The 23,396-nt window shown below is 40.5% G+C and overlaps 1 protein-coding gene across 1 annotated transcript; it reads right to left on the reverse strand.

The window, feature by feature from the left end:
- Window positions 1-12,153: 12,153 nt before the first annotated feature.
- Window positions 12,154-15,703, reverse strand: LOC306974984 (C-reactive protein-like). Its single transcript, XM_079572394.1, has 6 exons — window positions 15,689-15,703; window positions 15,567-15,590; window positions 15,418-15,468; window positions 15,137-15,236; window positions 13,976-14,267; window positions 12,154-12,598 (listed from the first exon to the last, which is right to left on the reverse strand). Exons 3-6 carry the CDS (start codon window positions 15,431-15,433, stop codon window positions 12,401-12,403), a joined length of 606 nt encoding a protein of 201 aa, XP_079428520.1. The 5' UTR covers window positions 15,434-15,468; window positions 15,567-15,590; window positions 15,689-15,703; the 3' UTR covers window positions 12,154-12,400.
- Window positions 15,704-23,396: the final 7,693 nt, after the last annotated feature.

The following is a 23,396-nucleotide window of genomic DNA, read 5'->3' on the forward strand; positions in this document are numbered from 1 at the left end:
ACACTTAACCCACAGACTCGTGTATTTATCTGTGTTTGCTTTTGTTTGTGATTTATGGCTTCTTTCCACTCGCTTATCTGCCAGTTCAGAACATGTTCATGTATTTTCAAGTCACTAATCCCACCCTCTTGACCCTCTTAAGTGTACACTGCCCTCTACTGGTACAGAAGCAATACAGCAGCACATTTCTGAAGAAATTATTTATTAAATATCCGTTTTAAAGGGGCATTTTGATGATGTCATTGAAATGAGTGCTATGACTAATAAATTAAATAGAAATAAAACTAGATTTCCTACGGGGATAATAAAGTCTGACTTGAATAAATATGATCATTGCAGGTGAATGGCACTGAAACATTAATGTAAATCAGGCACTAGAACACACTGTAGAATGCTGCATAGGTTAAACTGTAGAAATCATTGTAGTCATGAACATTTGAGCATCAATCCTGATTTTAACATCAAATAGAGAAAATACGACTTGACTTCTACAGAGGTTCTCAGGAATAAAAGTGCATTTCCCATTGGTAATAATAAGTGAGTTTATATCCGGTGTTCCAACAATCGTAGTCTTAATTTTTGTAATTATACGCATATTTAAACATAAATATAGTGGCAATCAATGTGAAAGTATTCAAAGTTTTCAGAATACAGTACTCTGATTAGACAAAGTAACGGAACACGCTACAAAATACATTTTAAGGCAAGTATTCAGTAACTAAATACCTACTAAATACACTGGGGCTTAATGCTATATAACGCTATATAAGTTGAGACCATTTACCATTGGGGTATTTGCACAATTACCCCTATGGTAAAAGTGCATTTCCTTATTACAAATAGGAAATGCACTTTTATTCCTGAGAACCTCTGTAGAAGTCAAGTCTTATTTTCTCTATTTGATGTTAAAATCAGGATTGATGCTCAAATGTTCATGACTACAATGATTTCTACAGTTTAACCTATGCAGCATTCTCCAGTGTGTTCTAGTGCTTGATTTACATTAATGTTTCAGTGCCATTCACCTGCAATCATCATATTTATTCAAGTCAGACTTTATTATCCCCGTAGGAAATCTAGTTTTATTTCTATTTAATTTATTAGTCATAGCACTCATTTCATTGACATCATCAAAATGCCCAGTTCAGCACGTTTCCCGGTCAGGTTGAAATATTTGTGTTTGTGTGAGAGGTCTACGTGGTCTCAAGCAGAATACTTTTTGTTGTCCCCAAACTGACATTTCTGTGACGTCCCTGCAATGTCTCTGAGACCTGTCGGACACCAAGGAAAACCTGGGAGACATCGCAGAAACGTCTCACAGGTTGAGGACAACAAATATTATTTGTGCTACAACTGCTTGAGACCACGTAGGCCTCTCGGAGACCATGCAGAGACATCGCTGAAATCAAACCTACTTGTTTCCACTCGTTTGATTCAGGGCAGGTGAGTGGGTGATATAGACAACAGTGCATCGAACCACAGTCGTCATACCTGTCCCAGAGTGACGATGGGCTTCCCAGTGAGCGGGTTGTCAGTGCTGTATTTGATGATCAGCGGCTCCCCGTCCAGCCACATTTGTTGGGGGAACAGTCGCCTCCATCAAAATCAATCTTTTTTGCCTGGACATAGGTTGAAAGACTCGAATCCTTGTAGGTCACCCAAGTGAGGAAGCTGTTGTCCTTACCAGGTGAGTTCAGTGAGAGCAGGACATGGTCACGTTTGAGGTCAGTGAAAGTCCTGTAACAGAATAACAGTTTTGTTTTTGACAGCAGCATGTCCAGACTTATTTCCCTGAGGTCGCCCTGACAGCATTAGTTAGTCTATGATCAATGACGGCACAGGTTTTTAAAGCTTAAATCAGCATTTGAATTTAAACATTTGGGCGATAATTTATATTCATTTACCTATACATATTGTTGGATTTAATTTATTTATCTAATTTGAAGATGTTTATTGAGATGGTTGTCTATTGTTTTTTAGATATAGGACAACATGAGTTCCCTGAACTTCCACTTTTAAGTGTTAAATCTGACCCCCTGATGTTAGCAGAGGTGCAGCAGCTCCAGATCCGACCTCATGTATGAGGCGACTGAACTGGTGCAGTTACGTCATCTCACCACCATCACATCAGGAGGTATTTATCCCCTGCTTAAGCACTCTCTCCTGTGGTTCCAAGTCATGTTCTTATGTGGCAGAGAGGGGTTGTTGGCAGACCATGTTAACACATTGAGGCCGCGCTGTTTTGGAGATTTAGCTGTAGAGCCAACAATCCAGACCATTTTTTCATGATATTTGTAGCACCACAGTGTATTCTATGTTATGGTTGTTATAGTTGTTACAGTTTAAGTTTACGTGCCTCGGTTCCTGAGAAATCTAAGCTAAACAGAGGCTAGTTTTGATCAAAATCACTGATTTTTTTCTAGATTTGGGGATAATTTGTGTTTTATGAAAGACTCTCCTTTCTGATTAGGCTAACTCCTCTCCAACTCTCTCCTCAAAACTAAGTATTTTCATCCCCGTACATTTTCCAGCCATGTCCTAATATGTCCATGTCCCATGTCCTGGGTTGAAGACTTTAACAGGATGTTTCTCTGCCATCATTGGACGGATTTTAACCATTTAAAAACTCAGAGAAATGTTATAATTTGTTTCGATCTTTCCATGTGAAGCCGCTCTGCTTTGTCAAATGCTCCAGAGAGCGAGAAACAAGGGTCGGGTTTACAGCTCTTCGCCACGCAGCACTGCGCCCCCTCAGACTAAAAAATAAATAAAAGAAACGCAATAATACTTTTGAAATGTCCAGATCTTGACACTTCACAAGCTTTTGATCATCATTTATTTCACTTCTGTTCATCACAGAGCTACTCAATGTGTTAAGTTATAACTCGATCACAGTATCATTCTTTATGTGTCAATCTGTCACTTTCTTGTAACATTTTCATGATCCGGATTACCCCAGACCTGCTCTGAGAAACTGATGCTCAGAGGTTCATCAGCCGACGCTTAAACTGAAGCTTCCATTAAAGGAATAGACCTCGGCTTTGGTTACAGTTACAGTTTGACCATTTGTGTGGTTTTGTGGAGTTTATTTGTTTTTGAGCCGCGGTCACACATGGAACCTCGTTAAAGGAGCAGGCATCCTCAAGAGTGTTAAGATTGTAGTAATTTTACATAAGTTGTGATCCACAATATAAAAACACTGAATGCTCTGAGGCGACTTAAAGCCATCGAGTCCTGTGAGTCTGTCCGGACATTAGGATCATGTTTGGTAATGTCAACAGTGGAATCCAAAATGTTGCGCCGTGTGCCTTTAACTTATTGAAGTACAAATTAATTACTGCTGACTTGCGAGCTGTAGTCGACACATTCACTTCGTGTGTCCCTTTTTTCTTTTCACTTTCTTTTACCAGCAGCTGAAACCTGTAGGTGTAAAGATTGTGAATCACTGAAAACACACCTGTGGCAGACTGTTACAGCAGTGAAGTTTTCCTGTTTTGGGGTCATCTTCACGTGAGCTGTCGCAGTTTGTTGTGGGAAAATGAACATTTTTCCCGTCATATCTACAAAATACATAAAAATAAGGAAAGATGAATATACAAATAGTCATTCTATGTATTTGTCTTAAAGGCATGTCTCAGCCACTCCCAGGTTTAGGCTTAAAAACGACCACTTATTGCTTATCATACTTTGATTCCAATTCATCTACAAGGAAATCTTCATTAATTGAAATAATTCTTGCTGACCTTTTACCGAGGACATCTTCACGACACGAGGAAAATCAAGAACTGCATTTGTTTCAACACAAAAAGGGGAAAAAACAGACACTTGTCACAGCATTGTTAAACTTAAATATCATTAAACAGATTCAACAAATTAAATTGATAAAGAAATACCTTGTGAACTGTGTGACTCTGAAAAAGTAAACATACTTTTTGTTACATCAACCATTCAAACGCATGAGTAACAATAATGTCATGTAAAGTTCTTACCTGTGTCCTCTTGGCTCAGTGTCCCTGAATAATGTGACTGTCAATGTTGTGAGCTTTATATAAGCGCTTTTCACTGCAATGAGCCAAGTACAACATGTCTTTACTGAACATCCCATTACTCAATCTGCTGCGGTTTTAAGTATATGCTTAGTTATTGCCAAAAAGATACGATCTAGAGATATTATTATATATACTGGTTTTTAATGTGATGCAGCCTGTATACAGTGCCTCTCTGTGTGTGTAGGCCTGATCACTGAACTAAGGCTTCACATGGTTTGAGAACTGAACCACAGAACTTCTAGCTCTGGGCCTAAAGTGCTGCTAACCATTGGCCAACCAATAAGAGATATAAATGTCTGCAATATATTAATGTTAATGACTTAAGTAAGTCAGTAAGGGCTTGTGCAACAAACTTGTGTTGGGTGTTGTGTCAGTCCTGAGCCGCCATTATGGGCCAATCTGACCAAACAGGAGCACTGCCTTCAGTCTCCTTCTGGGTTTGTCCCTGTTCCAGAGCGTGGTGTCCTGCACTGGTCAGCTCCTCCTCCTCCTTTCTCCTGTGCAGCTCCCTCCGCTCCACAACAAAGGAGAAGATTAACTGCTAAGCTCTTCCCAGAAGATGGTGAAAGACTGTTGTGGGGCGGAGGGAGCTGCGCAGGAGGAAGAGGGAGGTGGGGCTGACCAGTGCAGGACACCACGCTCTGAAACTGGAACAAACCATGAGGCGCTGCACCATTTCAGAGGATCAGAGGAGACTGAAGACAGCCAGGTTTCCTCCAGGTGCTACGGTTTCCCCGACCTGCAAAAACATGCTGGTCCGGTTGGCCCACCGCGGTAGCTCAGTCGCAGCAGCTCAGGACTAACACCTGAACACAATATATATATCACTATATCACTTCCTGTCAGTGTCCAATAAGGAAGTGCAATAAACATCACAATAAATGTCAAACTAAATATGTCATACATTTCTTACCTTTTTCTAAAAACTAGGCTGTTTCATAAATGTAAAAGCCAAACTGCTTGGCAAGTCCAGACAGTGGTTTTCATATTAAATCTATTCATGCAAAAGATTCAGGTGCAGTAATTATTAAGTAAATTATGAAGAAATGGCAATATGTTGGAGCCTGCCCTTTCACATTGCAGAAGAGTGTGGTTGCAACTCTGAAGTTAAGTGTTGTGTGAAAGTCATCTTCAAAACCGTGTCCTCACTGTACTTCAAACCCGTAGCTGTGGGAACTTGCATTTGGTGAGTTGGCGCAGAGTTTCTTTTGGCTTGAAATTGTTGCCTTCCACACAGACCAACCTGAGCATGTCAGGGATCATTGTCACGTCACTCTAAAGCAGGGGTAGGCAACCTCAGGCCCGGGGTCAAATCCGGAACTCCAGCACAGAACCTCTGGCCCCCAAGATGATTTTGAGAAATATTATTGTGCAAATAAGAGATCAAATACCTGTTAAAGTAGTCTAAAAATGCAAGAAATAGTGTCAGTATTATAAAAATGTTAGAACATCCCGCTTGGTCGTATATAATGTTAAACAGGTGGGTCGGGACCCAAAAGTGGGTCACAGAGCCATTTTCAGTGGGTCTCGAGTCTATAGGGAACTATTATTCAATATTTTCCATCTGAAACTGCATGGAAACGCTAACTGTGTCTATTAAAATTAATGTTGTTTTGATCATAATTTCAGTCTTAATGGGATATCTACTGCTTGTTCAACAAAAACTTGTGTGGAAAATACAATACTTTATACGATATATGACAAATTACAGTTTTATTTGGGTCCTCAACTTGTCATCCGAGGGTATTGGTGTGTCCCAAAGCCCTGCCACTTGGGAACCACTCATGTAAAACATTGGATTTTGCTGAAAATAGTTATTTACTTAATATTTATTTATTATTTACTGCTACAATGTTGAGATTCTGCCTTTTGGTGTTTTGGGAATGATGCGAATCGGCCCTACACGACGCAAACTTGCCTTCCCCTGCTCTAAAGGTTCTCAACTGGAACCCAAAAATTATCTGGTGATCTGGTCCCAGCTGGGTAGACAACCAGGTAATCAAACTCCTTTACCAGTTGCCATTTAGCTCCTAAACTCAGAAGAAAGCAGTCCTGGAGCCGCATTCACGGCCCCAGCAGGCTAAAGTCCAGCTAAAGTCAGGATGTTAGGAAAGAAATGAAAAAGTTTTTATATCCACGTCACCTCCCAGACACAGTCACTTTCGGAGCTCCTGATGGGGAGAAAACTTCGAACTACAGTGCCCATCCTTCCATCCTGTCTCGATCCAGGGTGGACGGACATCGCATCTTTGAGAGAGAGGGAACGGAAGGAGAAAGATAAACAGTGGAAATGGTTCAACAACCTGCACCGAGCATGTGACCTTTCCGGACTTCATCCAGGAGATCAGGTTTGGATTACAGACATGAAAGAAAATGGAACAGTTACAGCCAGAGCGGACACACCACGCTTATATTTGGTCCAGTCTCCCAGAGGACTCCTGCGACGAAACAGAAGTAATCTCGTCACGCTCACGGGGGCTAAGACTGAACCTGAGGATACCTCTGGTCGGGTCCGGCCCGTTGATAACTCAACACCTGATACATCTGCTACTCCTAGGCTCCCTACATCTGCTGCAGAGAAGCGGTATCCAATCAGAGAGAGAAATCCTCCGAGGTACCTTAAGGACTTTGTTCTAGGTCAGGGGCACCCAAATTTTTGTCTCTGAGGCCAAAATGAAAAAGTGCCTGTGAATCGCGGGCCAAACACGGCGATGTGTGAAACACTTATAACTGCAAATAATAAGTCACTTTATTTTCTTTTTCAGTAGCCCATACATTTGCATTTGATTCTATCTGCAAATACCATGCGACAGTAATATAAATGTTAACTGTGGTAAAAGCCGAGTTTTAGTTGAACAAAATCAACTATTGCAGCAATATAGTGCAAAATGTAAACACCACCTGTATCTACAGCACCTACAGTGACTTTAAATCATTCATTTGCTAAAGGGGCTAGATGCAAGTTAGCTATATTATACTCACTACTGCTACCTCAGGTCATACGTGTAACTGCAGCTTCTATATTAAGCTTGTGCATGACAGCACTTCGGACCCAAATGAACACCTTTTTGAGTGACAGTGCAGGATTTTAGAGGTGAACAGGTCTGGCCTCATTCTACACATTAGGACATTGTTGCAACGTGTAGGAGGAGGAAAATACTTCGTTTTAACATTTTTAAACTCTGTAAAGTAAATGTGATATTAGATCTGGTTCTCCTGATGATCCGCTTCCCCCTCGCCTTTTTAAGGAGGTTTTTGAGACACTTTATCCATTTAAAACTGCAGTTTATCAACTGGTGTTGTTCCTGCTTATTTTAAACATGCTGTAGTTCACCCTTTACTTAAAAAACCTGGCCTCGACTCATCTGCGCTTTCTAATTACAGGCCCATTTCTAAACTTCCCTTTCTCTCGAAAATACTGGAGAAAGTGTTTTTTGTTCAGCTGAAGTCATTTTTAGATGAACACAGCATTTTTGAAACTTTTCAGTCTGGTTTTAAAAATCTTCACAGCACTGAGTCGGCACTTCTTCGTGTTTTTAATGACATTTTTATCTCAACTGATGCTGGCTACTCAGTTGTCCTGGTGCTGCTAGATCTGACGGCTGCATTTGATACAGTGGACCACGCAATTCTCCTCTCACGGCTTGAACACTGGGTGGGAATTCGTGGCTCAGCCTTGCAGTGGTTCAAGTCATATTTAACTGACAGGTGCTTCCGTGTAAATTTTGGTGCATGCGTTTCCTCTCAGGCCCCTTTGTCATGTGGGGTACCACAAGGATCAATACTTGGCCCTTTATTGTTTTCCTTGTACATGCTCCCACTTGGTTCCATTCTGAGAAAACATGGCATGACTTTTCACTGTTATGCTGATGACAGTCAAATCTATCTGCCTTTAAAGAAGGGTGATCCACATGCTGCTAGGCCCCTTTTCGACTGCATCAGCGATATCAAAGCATGGATGGCCCTTAACTTTTTATGCCTAAATCAGGACAAAACTGAAGTCATGGTTTTTGACCCTAGTGGCCCAAATTGCACCCCTCCTGACCTTGGCTTTTTGTCTGATTTTGTCAAGCCGGTTGTTTCCAATTTGGGCGTAAGAGTGGATCCCGAACTCAAATTTGAGAAACAAATCAACGCAGTTGTTAAGTCCAGTTTTTTCCACTTGAGAAAACTGGCGAAATTGAAGTCCATTTTATCAAGGCAGCATTTTGAGACTGTAATACATGCCTTTGTAACGACCAGGTTGGATTACTGTAACGGCCTTTATGCTGGTGTGAGCCAGGGGGCGCTCTCTCGACTGCAGCTCGTTCAGAACGCTGCAGCTCGGCTTTTAACAGGGACACGGAAACATGACCATATCTCACCGGTTTTAGCTTCGCTCCATTGGCTCCCAGTCAGATTTAGAGTTGATTTCAAAATTCTTCTCTTTACTTTTAAAAGTCTGAATGGCCTCGCCCCCTCCTATCTGTCTGACCTGATTCAGCCTTACGCTACCTCTCGTGCTCTCAGGTCAGCGGATCAGCTGCAACTGGTTGTCCCAAAAACCAAGCGCAAACTTCGGGGAGATCGGGCCTTCTCTGTTGCCGGCCCGCGGCTGTGGAACCAGCTGCCATTAGAGATTAAACAGGCCCAGTCCCTTCCTGTTTTTAAATCTCTCCTAAAAACGCACCTTTTTTCTCTGGCGTTTAACGCAAATTGATGTTGCTGCTGTTTCTGTGTGCGGCACTTTGGCCAACTGTACAGTTTTTAAAGTGCTTTATAAATAAAGTTGGTATGGTATCATTTTGAAAATGTCAGTTCAGCATAAATTATTCAATAAGTACATTTTTAACATGTCAACAACCTTTGCAATAAAGGTTGGTGTTACAACGGTCTGTGATGAATAAAAAACTTTGCAAAAGGAGCGAAACAGCGCCCCCAATTTGACGCTCGTGGCCAAAGAGTGTACTGCATCCATATTTACCTTTGAGAATGAATGGGAGAGAGTTAGTATTAACCATACACGGAGCAAAAGTAGGTCACCCTCTAGCGGCCAACATAATTGTTCCGGCGGGACAGAAAAATCCCCTCACTCAGCTGGAGGTTTGGGTTGTTAATCCCACCTTCATAGCCAGTTCATGATTCAAGTATAAAGATAGGTTACGTTGAAATAAGCGTTCTAATACTAATGAACAAAAAATAGTGTTTTGTTGCAGCTAGAAATATTTACAAATACACACTAAAAAATATGCAATGTTTATTTTATAGTAGTGTACCTTTACATGAGTTTGTATTTACATTATTCATAATGTACTCAGAAGGGGTATGTTATGGTAGTGGCTTAGCCTATACACTATCCTCGAGCGCCCTCTGGTGGCTCGGGAGACTAACTGGGTTCTGTACAATAAATGGCCGCCAGTTCTCATACACTGTGTGTCCCTGTCTTATATCTTATATCTAGAGTTTAGCCTGCACTTACATCTACCAAGACAGCCTATTCCTTTAACTGCACCAGTTTACTGGCAGCTGACAGGCGGTCACAATGTTGTGACGTCATGTGAACAAATCCTATTTCATATCCTCTCCAGCAAATATCCTGGGCGGCCGCCAGGTTCACCTATGCTGAAATGGACCCGATTGCGCTCAAAACATCTCGTCCTGGCAGAAAGTCTGTAGCAGGGAACTGAACAGAGGTGGGTAGAGTCTCCAAAATATTTACTCAAGTATGAGTAAAAAGTAATGATCCAAACAATTACTCAAGTAAAAGTAAAAAGTAATGATCCAAACAATTACTCAAGTAAAAGTAAAAAAGTTTAATATTTCCAAAGAAAATGCTAAGAAAATACAAAAACACAATAATTCTAAAGAACCAGGTGCACGAGACAAACTACATCTATTTTATGAATCAAAATGAAACATTTGCCGCTTAAATATTTACTCAGTGGAAAAAGTAACAATTGTTTTTTCTCAAGTAAGAGTACGGATACTTCATTAGAATTTTACTCAATTAGAAGTACAAAGTACCGTATGATAAAACTACTCTATGAAGTACAATTTCTTGTTCATGTACATAAATGTTACTAGAGTACTACCCGTCTCTGGAACTGAGCTGTTTGGCATCGAAGTCACCGCCTTGACTGTCCTGGTCCTCTGAACCCAACAAAAGACACATCAATACATTGCGATAATTACATTTTTAAAAGATTTAAATATGTGTTTGTGTGTTGGAGTCACCACTAGGTGGTGCTATATAAAGGGGGAGCCTCTCCTGTGCCCCAGAAGAGCACACCATTTGGTGACCGCTTTACTGTGATTTATTTTGAGCTTTTTTATGGAACTAATGGATTTGACTTGAACATATAGATTAATGCACTGTTTAGGTCTTTGGGTCTGTACCTCACTCTTTAAAAAAAAAAATACAAACAACAATGAAAGAGGAAGCTGCTAAATGAAAATGTTAGTTGTGATACATTCTCATCCCTAACTTTCCTACGGGGCTGATCTCACCGGCCTGGAGACTAGTTGGAGCCTAAGTCGCCTCTGGTCACGGAGATGTCTCTGAGACGTTCCCTGGAGAGAAGGCAAGTCACCAGGTCGTCTCTGGGAAAACAAGTATCAATTTAAGCGGTGTCTGCATGGTCTCCGAGAGGTCTACAGGGTCTCGAGCCGTTGTGTCGTGAATACTAATTGTTGTCCTCAACCTGTGAGAGATTTCTGTGACGTCTCTGTAGTGTCTCTGAGACGTGTCAGACACCAAGGTGATCCCAAAGAAGAAATAGGGTTTGGAACGTTTCCACAGATGCTTGAGACGGCATAGACCTCTCAGAGAACTCTGTGACTCTGAAAAAGTCACAAAGTTCACATGGTTCACATTGTTTGTTACTGTCAGCTTTTCAAACACATAAATAACAATCCTGGCTCAGCGTCTCTGAATAATCTGTCAATACTGCAAACTTTATATGCAGTTCTCACTGTGATGAGCCAAGTCAGGCATGTCTTTACTGGAAATCCTGTTGCCCAAAGTGTTGCGGATTGAATTAGACGCTTAGTTGCTGCCAATAAATGTGATCATATTATTATATTTATACCTCTGTGTGTGGGTCTAATCACCTCACTCAGGCCTCACTCGGTTTGAGAGTTTGAACCACAGAACTTCTAGTTATAAAGCGAGAGTGCTCAGAGATATACAGCGGAAACTATATGTTACATACACTTTATAAAATCCCCACCAGCCAATCAGAATCGAGCATTCACCCAGCCCATGGTATAATGATAAAGAAACCACATGTACAGTATAAAAACGCCATGAAAAGGACTAAAAATTCTCGCCATAGTTTAGTATAGCCCCTGTCTTCCCTGTTCATTTGTACGGGGGATGGAAAGTTAAGATTTAATCAAGACCAGGATTCGACGGCAAAGGAAATGTGCACATTTGTGGTAACAGGCTCAGCGCTAAAGGCATTTCTGTGATTTCTATGGAGGGATAGTTCCATAGAGTTCTGTTCAAAATAGTTTGCCTCTATCTATGTCACAGTGTCCAATCAGGAAGTGCAACAATAAACATCACTAAAAAAAAGTAAAATAAAGTTTTTTAAGTATAATTGGGTTAACAAGTTAGGCTATTTCATGAATCTAAAAGCCAAACTGCTTGGCAAGTCTAGACTAGTCTAGTTTCCGATTAAATCCATAAAAGTGGCTCAGGTTGGAGCCTGCCCTGTTGTTGCAACTCGGAAGTGAGCGGCAAAGACATGACATAAGAAATCAGGTCTTGTTTTCTCTATTTTGGTGATGTTAATGTCAGGTTTAAGTTCAATCTGGGCTGTATTATCTATATCTAATCTACACACAATACCCAAAGTGAAAAAAAAAGTTTTTTAGACATTTTGGTAAATATAAAAAAGTAATGTAAAAGTAAATGAAATATCTGTGACAGGAGGAGAGGGCAGCGTACTCTGTGTTTACGGCTCTCACTGCCCATGAAGTCACACTTTAGTTTCGAGTCAATAGTGTGGGATTAGTGACTTAAAAATATACAAACATATCAGATCAGCGAGTGGAAAGAAGTGAAGCAGAAGTGAACGCAGATAAATAAACGAGTCTGTGTTGAGTGCTTTAAGTGCTTTATTTTCATAACAAAGCAACATCAAATTAGAGAGAAGCAGTCCCCCTTTACCCTTGAATATGGTATTGTAAAAAAGGAAATTATTCAATTGCAGTTTTTATATTAAAATAGTCAAAGTATAGCAAGTTTGAGGACCCACACCATAAGCAAAATCAAAACAGATCGAAATGTGCTGCTTCCATAGATTAGTGTTTGTTCTTTAGTCTGACAGTTTGACAAGATCAGTTCATAGAAACACAGACTAGTGTGTTTACGGATCAGAACTATTTGATCGGGGGCTGATTTCTACATCTCCGTCTATGACTTTGCCGATAATCTCGCAGTCCAGCTCTGCCCAGTTCATCACGTTTCCCGGAGTGAAGCTCAGTCTCTTCATGAAGTTCTTGATCTCATCAGGCGAGAGCACATAGTCCCACATGTGCACGTCGGTCACCATCCCCTCGAAGGACTGGAAGAAATCGAAGCTCTTTAGTTCTTTAGGACCTGTCTGGTCTTCACCCGTGCCTTCAATCACGTAAACACAGCACAGACGGCGTTAGCATTTAGCCTCTCCCCCTCTCCACTATAGCTCCAAAACAGGTCAAGACAGAAGCTTCCGAACTCTTCCACGTTTTCCCTATTTAGTTTGGCGTCCGCACAGTAAAGTGAAGATATTGCTGCGCAGATTTCCAATTACTCCTGGTATTATTACGCCTTACAATATAGTTCCCCTTTTATCCACTTAGAAAATCCACATTGTTTAATTTTGTGTAATTATACTTTGTAGTGGAACACTTCACGTAACCATATTTAAATAGGGAAAACGTGAAAGAGCTTGGAAGCTTCTATCTTGACCTGTTTTGGAGCTATAGAGGAGAGGGGGAGAGGCTAAATGCTAACGCCGTCTGTGCTGTGTTTATGTGATTGAAGGCACGGGTGAAGACCAGACAGGTCCTAAAGAACTCGTCAAAGCTAAGAACACATCTCAGTATGTAAAAACGGTGGCCTATTCCTTTAAAGATATAGATTAACAGACTGTTTTATACAGTACTTTATACTTCGGGCTCTATACCTGATTGCTTGATTAATAAAAAACAATGAAAGAGACTCCATACGACTCTTTGAGATCTCCTTGGTGTCAGTCAGGTCTCAGAGACATTGCAGGGACGTCACAGAAACGTCTCACAGGTTGAGGATAATAAATAGTGTTTGTAACAGAGCTGCTTGAGAGTGCGTAGACCTCTCAGAGACCTGGAGACTCACCTTATCTCCGTGGCCATCGGCAACTGGAGTCTCCAACTAGTCTCCAGGCCTGTGAGATCGGCCCTTTGTATACTCGCAATCAATCCGAGACGGAGACTGCCAGTTCATAAAATGTATTAAAATGTTTTATATTTAGACGCACAATGTTTTTGCCGACACATGTCTGAGTTTACAATATTCTAAAGGACAAAAAAACAGGTATTTAATGAAGCAGCTGTATTTTTGTGGACTTTGCCTCTGTTGTATTTGTATAAGACCTTTTTGGTCTAAATGGGATTCAGCCAGATCATTGAGCACTTTTCCTGATCTGTTTCCCTTGTTCTGTCGCACTGATCAAATAGTTACATAATGTTTAATGTTCTGAAATTGCTGAGCAATAATTGGGGTTCAGGCACGACTGGAATGAATTCTTCATTCTAACATTTTGTGTTTGTCATAAAAGCATCTCCTCTTGTATTATGGAGCTGCATTGGTCAGTTCAGATTTTTGGTCCAACTTTAACTCAAAGTTTCTACTGATTTTCTATTTGATTCAGGGCAGGTGAGTGGGTGAAGTATACAACATCAAACTACAGTCGTCATACCTGTCCCAGAGTGACGATGGGCTTCCCAGTGAGCTTGTTGTTAGTGGTGCTTTTGGGGGTCAGCGGCTGCCCGTCCAGCCACATATGGGTCAGTCCTGTGGCCGAGTCCCATGTGGTGCAAATGTCGTGCCATTTGTTGGGGGGATAGTCGACTCCACAAAAATTAACCACTTTATTGTCGACGGTGGTTGAAAAACTCTGATCCGGGTTCACACAAGTGAGGAAGCCGTGAAAGATTGTAGGTGTGGCCAGTGAGAAGATGGCATGGGCACGTTTGAGGTCAGTGAAAGTCCTGTAACAGAGCAACAGTTTTGTTTTTGACAGCAGCATGTCCAGACTTATTTCCCTGAGGTCGCCCTGACAGCATTAGTTAGTCTATGATCGATGACGGCACAGGTTTTTCAAGATTAAATCCTCATTTAAATGTAAACATTCTGGGGATAATTTCTATTCATTTACCCATTCTTATAGTTGGGTTTAATTACTTTTTCCAATTTGCACATCTCCCCCATTAATACCCCTTCATAACCTCTAACCACCTGAACCGAGCACATTTTCTCCAGTTTGGCTTTACCCAGATGTAAAAGCGTCTAAGTAGCAACGAAAAGTGGCAAAAGAGTGTCAAAAACAAAACAGAAGAGAAATGAAAAAGCAACATAAAAGCACCAAAAGACACTGATGAACACGAGACAAAAACAAGTGTCAAAAAAGGAAATAAAAAAGAAACAACAAACAATAAACAAGATAAAAAGAGACAAAAACACGAAAAAGTTACAATCAGTTTCACAGGTCTTAGCTTTCAATGGGTCATTACACAGGCCAAGAAGCTTTTAGATTTGGGTAAAGCCAAACTGGGAAAAATGCACTCAGTTAAGGCAGGGGGTAAGAGGTTAAGAACACTCTTGTCATTTTCTTATGTTTGGCAGAGAGGGACCATTAAATTATAACTCGATCACAGTATCATCAGGCAGCCGGAAATTAGATTCATTAGGTCCTTAATCAAAGCCAGTCTTTGATTTTCAGTCTGTCTGGATATTAGGATCATGTTTTGTATTGACAACAGTGTAGTATAAAATTTCGGGTTTTGTTTCTTGCTTTTCTCTTTCTTTTACCAGCAGCTAAAGCCTGTAGAGGTGTAAAGATTGTGAATGAAAAACACACCTGTGGCAGACTGTTATAGCAGTGAAGTTTTCCTGGTTTGGGGTCAGCTTCACGTGATCTATCGCAGTTCCTGAGAAAACAAACATTTTTCTCCGCATATCTAAAAAAAAAAATACATACAAATGAGAAAAGATGAATACAGTATTTGTCCTAAAAGCCTCTTTTTCACTAAACCCAGCCACTCCCAGGTTTAGACTTGAAAACACAATCAACTATTACTTAGAATACTTTGGTTCCAGTTATGCTACAAATTTTCATTAATTGAACTAATTCTTGCTGACCTTTTACTGAGGACATCTTCACGATGCGAGGAAAATCAAGAACTGCATTTACTTCAACACAAAAAGGGGAAAAACAGACACTTGTCACAGCATTGTTAAACTTAAATATCATTAAACAGATTCAACACATTAAAGCAATAAAGAAATACCTTGAGAACTTTGTGACTTTGACTCTGGAACAGTAAACATGTTTTTTTGTTACTCATGCCATTGCCACTGCCATTCATGTGATGTGTATATGTGATACAATAATGTAATGTAAAGTTCTTACCTGTGTCCTCCTGGCTCAGTGTCTCTGAATAATCTGACTGTCAATGCTGTGAGCTTTATATACGCGCTTTTCACTGCAATGAGCCAAGTACAACATGTCTTTACTGAACATCCCATTACTCAAACTGCTGCAGTTAATTTATGCTTAGTGACTGCCAAAAAGATGTGATCATGAAATATTTTTATCTGCGAAGCAGCCTGTATACACCTCTGTGTGTGTGCAGGCCTGATCACCTCACTCAGGCTTCGCACGGTTTGAGAATTGAACCACAGAACTTCTAGCTGTGAGGTGAAAGCGCAGCTAACCAACCAATAAGAGATACAAATGTATGCAATTGTGACGCCCACTATGTGTGGTCACATAGTTTTATGTTATCATAGTAATTTTATTAATTAGAGTAAGGTTTATATATTCGATAAGTAATATTTATTATTTATTTCAGGTTTGTACTGTCGCATAAACACATCTTTTGGCTCAGATGAAGCCTGTTTAAAATAGCGTATGCTGTATTTTATGCAGGAGTCAGAGTTAGACTTGTTTTATTTTAGTAAATATGCATTTACTGTTGCGCTAGCCGTTAGCCTACTGCAGTTAGATTGGCTCGCCGTCATTTTGTTTTCCTCATTGTGAGTTCTTGGTTAAAATTTTGAAATTTGTTATTTTGTTTAAAGCAGTACTAAGTAACATATTTACCTTAATAAATCCTTCCCGTAGTCCCTGTGGGGGTAATACAAGTGTTAATGGGATGATTGGAGGGTCTTTCATCTCCCCCTGGTGTCTCTGACCAGAAAACCATGTTTGCAACTTGACTGCCACCGGTGCGGAGAAAGCAATACACACTAATGTAATCACGAAGAAGAAGCTAACATGCTAACGGGCAAAGCTAACTGCGGGCTAACGTCACTTTAAACAGTATTTACAGCCATGTTTGAGTGAAAAAAAATATTTCCAATGTATAATTGGATGTACAGTAACCCTCTCTCCCTTCGCCTTTCCTGTCAGCGTAGTATTTACTCTCCAAGACAATTAATAACTTAAAAAATCGTAACTTGCTACTACACCTGCAGTTGCGCTTATGGCCTCTAGGGGGAAGAGTTACTTAGTACTGCTTTAAGAAAAAGTAAGTAAGTAAAAAGCAAGGTTTCGAAGTTCCGACAATGTCAATTTGACATGAACGTATATTAGTAGGATCTAATGTATTAGAGAATTTCTGTTCAACTATTTCTGTGCCTATGGTCAGATCTGGATGTGAAAATGAAAAAGATGAATATTGTGTATCATATTGTTCAAAATAACAATTAAAACAGTTGGCAAGCAGAGAGCCTGGACGCTACATCGTGTTTTGACTCCCATCTCCTATTTTTCAGCTACCCAATCCTTCCCTATGTACAAAAAAATAAACTGGTTGTGGTGATCACACCGGCCAATACAATATATGTTTTATTTAAGTTTTAAGTTAATGACATACTTTAAGTAAGTCGGTAAGGGCTTGTGCAACAAACTTGTGTTGGGTGTTGGGTCAGTCCTGACCAGCATGTTTTTGGAGGACTAACACCTGAACACTATTTCATTGTACAGTTGTACAATGACAAATAAAGCACGTACTTACTTACAACAGTCTTTCACCATCTTCTGGGAAAAGCATAGCAGACGAACATAATCCGTCTTATTTTCCAGTGAACGCTGTAAAAGCCAAACTGCTCGGCAAGTCTAGGCAGTGGTTTTCATATTAAATCTATTCATACATAAGAAGATCTTTATTTATTTACAGAAGCCTCAGGTGCATTAATTATTAACAAACACCAGTTTGTTGAGTATGCCCTCTTACATTGTAGCAGAATGTGCTTGCAACGCTGAAGGGAAGTGTTCTGTGAAAGTAAAAAGGCCCTGGTGTGGGAACTTGCAATCTTGTCTTCAAGACTCAAGGATCCGGAGTGTTGAAGACAAGACTCAAGGATCCGGAGTCTTGAAGACAAGACTCAAGGATCCGGAGTCTTGAAGACAAGACTCAAAGATCCGGAGTCTTGAAGACAAGGCTCAAGGATCCGGAGTCTTGTCTTCGTTGTAATTTGGAGATTACGAAGTAATCATTGGAGAAAAGCTGCACCTGAGCTCAGTTTTGAAATGGTGTTGATACTTATGCAATATTTCAGAGTTCCATTTTTATTCCATTTGCAAAACATGCTAAAAAGCTTCTTCTTTTTTTTCACTTTGTCATTATGGGGCATTGTGTGTAGATTTTTAATGAGGCTTCAACAAAACAAGATGTGGGAAAAGTGTGTGAATATTTTCCAGATGCAGTGAGTCTCAGAAGCACCAAATTTAAAACTAGAAATGCGATCGACTGTGGAATTGCAGGAAGCGAATGCAGAAATTGCATAAACTGTTCAAATTGCATACATTTGTTAATTTGCATAGTCTTATTTGCATAAACCGGCAAAATGCATAAATTGGTTAATTTGCATAATGTAATTTGCATAAATTGGTCAAATGCATAAACTGTCACGTTGCATAAACTGCATAAACTGGTAAAATTCATGAATTGGTTAATTTGCATAAAATATGTAAATTCCATAAACTGGTCAAACTGTTGAAATGGCCTCAGTGCTTAATCGGCAGCAGCTGCACAAATGGCTGAAAGGCCTGGAGTCTTCCCATTGGCCGGATTCCCCCATACACACTAATGGGCCAGGTCCCATATGCACACCAATGCAAAAATTTCAAATTCCCGTAGAAAAAAAATGGAAAACTGCAGAAGGCCGATTGATTTTCAAAACCCACAAGTTGCAGAAATAGTGTACCGTACGATATACGTCACCTTTCCTCATAAATATTCATTAAGCTGGCAACGGTTGCTAGGGGGGTCAAACTTGCGCCTGTCACTTACGCTAGACGAATGTAAATAGTTTAGGGACGAGATGTCGACTGAGCTAAACCTTCTAACTCTGTCTGAGAATGATGTCCCTGGTGCCAGATTCACTGGTATAGAAGTAGAAGAACATACAAATGTTCAATTAAAAATATTGCTTGAGTGCAGAGGGCTGAAAAAGACGGGGAAAAGAGCCTACCTGATCCAGAGGTAGATTGTTATCAACACCATTTTCCTCAAAAAACATCAGCGTTCGCCTCTGATAGTGACATTTTGCAGTTTCAACAAGCTCTATTTTACCCCCCTACGTCCTGTCTGTCATATATATTATGTCCTCTGGTTGTCTTACGTCTGACAGTTGTTGGGGGTTATTTATATCATTATTATTATTTTTTTGTTTTTTGTTTAGCGATCGCTAATGCTACTCGGTCACAGGCAACAGCACTTCACTTTTAATTAAATTCTCTCAATTATTTTACCCTTCCCCTAAGGCTGTTTCCTCAAAACAAATGTGTTGGATCTACCTGTAGGCATGAACAGGCTTGCTAGAAAAAGGCGGAGGCTGAACATGTCTTCCATATTTAAATAAGAGTGTTTTAAGAAAGTCGGCCTGTGTAGAACTGTAGTAGAACTGGTCTTTTGGACGCCCACACAAGTTGACCCATCGTTCACATTTATCCCTCTGGGTTTTGGTTTCGGGAAACGAATAAAGAAAACATCCTTCATATGTGGACGGTCATAGTGTCCGGAGTCGTTTCTGCAAGTCCCACAACAGCAGTGTTTACTCGGCATGTTATTATCTGAGCCATAACCGGCAGAAAACAAGCAGTTCTAGCACGAGTCGTAACCGAGCGCTTCTATGTTGACCCCCTTCCGGTTTACGTTGCTGACATCACGCGGCCTTGCGGTCTAAAAATAGCAGCGGCACGCTATTGCTGAAAATGCAGAAAGAAATGCAGTGAAGCATGGATTTGCGTCCCAAAAGTAATAGCAGGATTCTCCTCAACATGTGGAACGTTTTGATGCATCACTTGCAGAAATTGCACAAAGCATGTGTTGTGGCGCATTTAAAAGTTGGAAGTGCGCCTGCTTAATGTGCAGGTGATTAAGTTTGGGTTATTGACTCAACACACACAGCACATTTTGCACGGTCAAAACCATTGGCCTCTGCTAGATTGCCGCACCCTTTAACCTTTTGGGGCTAGAGCCACTCCCAGAGCGCCCTCTACCTGTATTGGCTCCGCCTGCATGAAAGTGCAGAAAGCTGCAGAAAACCCGGAATAAGAAGAATAAAGAGCATGAAAACCATTGATTGACTGGATTCCACAGTCAATCAGTTATAGGATGTTTAGTGTTTACAATGTTGTGATGTTATGTGAACAAAACCTATTTTGTCTCCTCTACAGCAAACGGCCTCCTGGGCGGCCGCCAGGTTCACCGATGCCCTTAAAACAACTCGTGGTGGGAAAGGTTTGTAGCTGTTCTAAATGATTTAATGCTGTAAATATCCTCCACCTCCTATTGGCACAACCAGGGCTGGACCAAAACGGCTGCTACTTTTTTCTGCCAACACCGCCATCAAGTGGAGAGACGTGTTACTGCTCCAACATTTTGGGAACATCCTACAGACAATACCTTAAACTTACATTCATGATTTTTTAGCTCAATAAAGACTAAAAGGAAATTGTTACTACCGTGTTCGGTAACACTTTATAATAACTACACCTTATTTAGACTTAATAAACTCATAATTAATAGGTCTTAACATACTTCACTTATTCATCTTTATTTAATAATTATGAAGTAACCGTTTATAACTACATGTATAGATGACCTATTACACCATGATTAAACCACATGTTAATGATCAATAAGTGTATAAATAATTATAAACTAATACTGCAGTGCATGAGTTATTCAGTCAGTTACTAACAGTTAGTTAAGAGTATTTGTGAGTTTTTCTAAAGTGTTCACTATTTAGGTTTTATTACATATTATAGTATACTGTCTCGCTAACCTGGCTAACGCCATGCTGCTGTGTGCGCTCGAATCATTTCGAACTGCACAGCAGCCTGGGGACCATGGCTGAAATTTTCGCATATACGGAAGCTTGTAGTTTATTTACGGATAAAAAAAAAAAAAGTGTTTACGGATCCAACATGACAGCAGCAGACACGATGGTATTTTTCGATCAAGCTTTAGACCTTGTTCTAAATAGTTTTATTGGCTATGGCTACGTGCAGACGCATGATAGACTTTTTTTTTTTTTTACGTATCGCCCAATAAACGACTATGGACGATCGTAAACCACACCTCTTGGTCCCCAGACTAAATATCACTTGTGATTTTAGTCTGGTGTTAGCCAGGCTACTGTCTCGCCCCACATCAATCAGAATCAGGAAAAGACATAAGGATATGACTAACATTTTCATATTGACGATGTGATAATGTTGTGGTTGATTGGGCCAGGAACCATTAACTAAATACACTTTCTCCTATGGCACTAGCCCAGCACTTGTTAAGAGGTCATGTCTTACACGTCTGTAATTACAACCTGATCACCACTGGTTAATTGGCCCTGATAGACTCAGTACTGTTTTGTCTTCATACATTTCTACAAAGAGTTTAAGAGAAACCAATGTTGGCTACTGAACAAATCAAATCAAAAATAAAATAAAAACAACAAGCCATGAGACACAAATACAGAATATATATTTATATTTAAAATGACTCTATAAAGCTATAAAACATGCTATGAACTGTACAAAATCAATACATTAATTAAAAAAAGAGAACGAAAGTGCCAACACATTTTAACATTTCTGCAGCCTGTAGAGGGCGCTCCAAGAAAGACACAGACACACAGCCTAATTTGTCCACTTGAATACAGCATAATTTATCATCCTGAGAATACCCCAACTGTGCAGTGTAAACCCTCTACGGAGGCAGAAAACGCAAAGGCCCATAAAAATAAAAGAAAGAGAAGGCCCCCAATCTGGCCTCATGCAGGCTGACAACCTTATGGCTAAGTTCTTTCAACAGGCCAACATCACACCTGCTTTTCAAATAATATTAGCTGTACATGATGACAACTTAAAGTATTGCATCTGCTCTTGCATAACACATTTATTAGACCACCTGAAAACATAAATATCTTAGTAATATATCAAAAACTTGTTTCAAATGAAAATGTTATTGTCAATCATTAACAAAAACTAACCAAATGGATTAACAAATATAGTCCTTGTTGACAAACAATAACCTAAAATGTCAATATTTTGTATGGCCACCATTGGCCCTGATAACAGCTTGCATTCTTGCTGCCATTGTTTTTATGTAGTTTTGCAAAGTTTCTTTTAATTTTTAGTTGCAAATAGTTTGCAGTCATTCCCAGAGATTTGCTGTGGGAGACACTTTGGTGTGATACATTTTTTATTTCACTAAATCCCAGATCTGTTCAATGTTGTTCAAGCCTGGACTTTCGTAACCTGTAAAGTTACTCTAATATGAAGCACTGTACGAGTACTAAGAAACCACAGTAATGATATGATTGGGCTCGAACAGAAGAACTGAGCCCGGCTCTAGGAGTGGAGAGTAACAGAGACTGAACTCTGGATGTTAGGTTTATGTGGCACCAAAATGTATAATAGAAAATAGAACGGTTAAAAAAAACAAGTGAATTGAACGGCCATTCACATAATTCACAATTCTTAGAATGTTCAATAATAAACAATATCAATGTTATTAATATCAGCGTACTTAATAGACTAGAGAGTCAGACCTTTTCCTGCCAACGATGGCATAAAACCAAAAGGTAAAGTGTGTCAAATGGCCTCGCAATGTCCACGGTGTGGTGGGAATGTCCAGAAGTGCTTTTGTGAGGGGACGGGGTAAGTGAATGGTAAGTGGGTCTGCAATGGACGACTTGTGAAGACACGAAAAAGGAGAATACAGAGAGGGCGTCTGCTAAGGAGTCTCCTACCAGCCCGGGATTCGTTTGGGTTCAGTTCATGTGGTTCGGATCCAGGCATAAAGCTTCAGTTGCTCAGTTCAGGGCTCTAAGCTCACCATCCAACCTGGCCTGTATACAAGACAGGGTTAGGGTTAGGGGTTAAGAGGTCAGACCGGTGGCCCGAGAGCCAGTGGCCCTTCTGTGCTCTTCCAGAATGGACATATGGCCAGTCCGCCCCTGATTGCAACCCTGGAAGAGAAAATAAATGAACTAGAAGCCCACCACAGGTGCTGGAACCTGCGCTTGTATGGTGTAAAAGAAGAGCAAGGAGAGACGCGGAAAACTCTGAAACGTCAGGTTACTGATCTGTTTTTATTTATCTGTAGCTCTGTGGCACCGGAGGAAGCCAGCACACTGCACATCCACCTGGACGTCTGCCACAGAGTCGGGAGCCGCCAGGAGGGGAGAACCCGGCCGATAATCATCCGCTTCAGCTCCAGGGACGTGAAGGAAGGGATACGGAGTGCTGCAAAAGACTCAAGCCCGGAGATTCCGATTCGCCCTTGACTTGACCACGAAAGACAAAGAGACGCGCATGACACTGTGGCCTCAAGTCGATGCTGCGAGGAAGGCAGGTAAAAGAGCCTTCTTTGTCGGGGGCCAAAGCCATCATCGACGGAAAAGTGGTAACAAGGAAACTCAGTCATGTATGTGGTTGTGATAATGTGTAACCCAAAATTGATCTAAGACATCTGACGGAACTTAAATGTGTTGAAAGGAAAAGGAAAAAAGACAACGAGAAAGTTTAATCTAATTTATTTAAAACACAATCAAATTAAAGTACTGCTATTGTTCAGCACTCTTTGGTTTTTGTTTTGTAGGTTTAC

This window comes from Gobius niger, assembly GCF_951799975.1.
Source record: "Gobius niger genome assembly, chromosome: 15".
NCBI classification, from domain to species: domain Eukaryota; kingdom Metazoa; phylum Chordata; class Actinopteri; order Gobiiformes; family Gobiidae; genus Gobius; species Gobius niger.

Coding starts and splice junctions, on each gene's coding strand:
- LOC306974984 (XM_079572394.1), bottom strand. Junction 14,268..15,136: donor GCTATAACAGTCTGCCACAG/GTGTGTTTTTCA, acceptor GCTCTGTTACAG/GACTTTCACTGACCTCAAAC. Junction 12,599..13,975: donor CCATCGTCACTCTGGGACAG/GTATGACGACTG, acceptor GATTTCTTCCAG/TCCTTCGAGGGGATGGTGAC.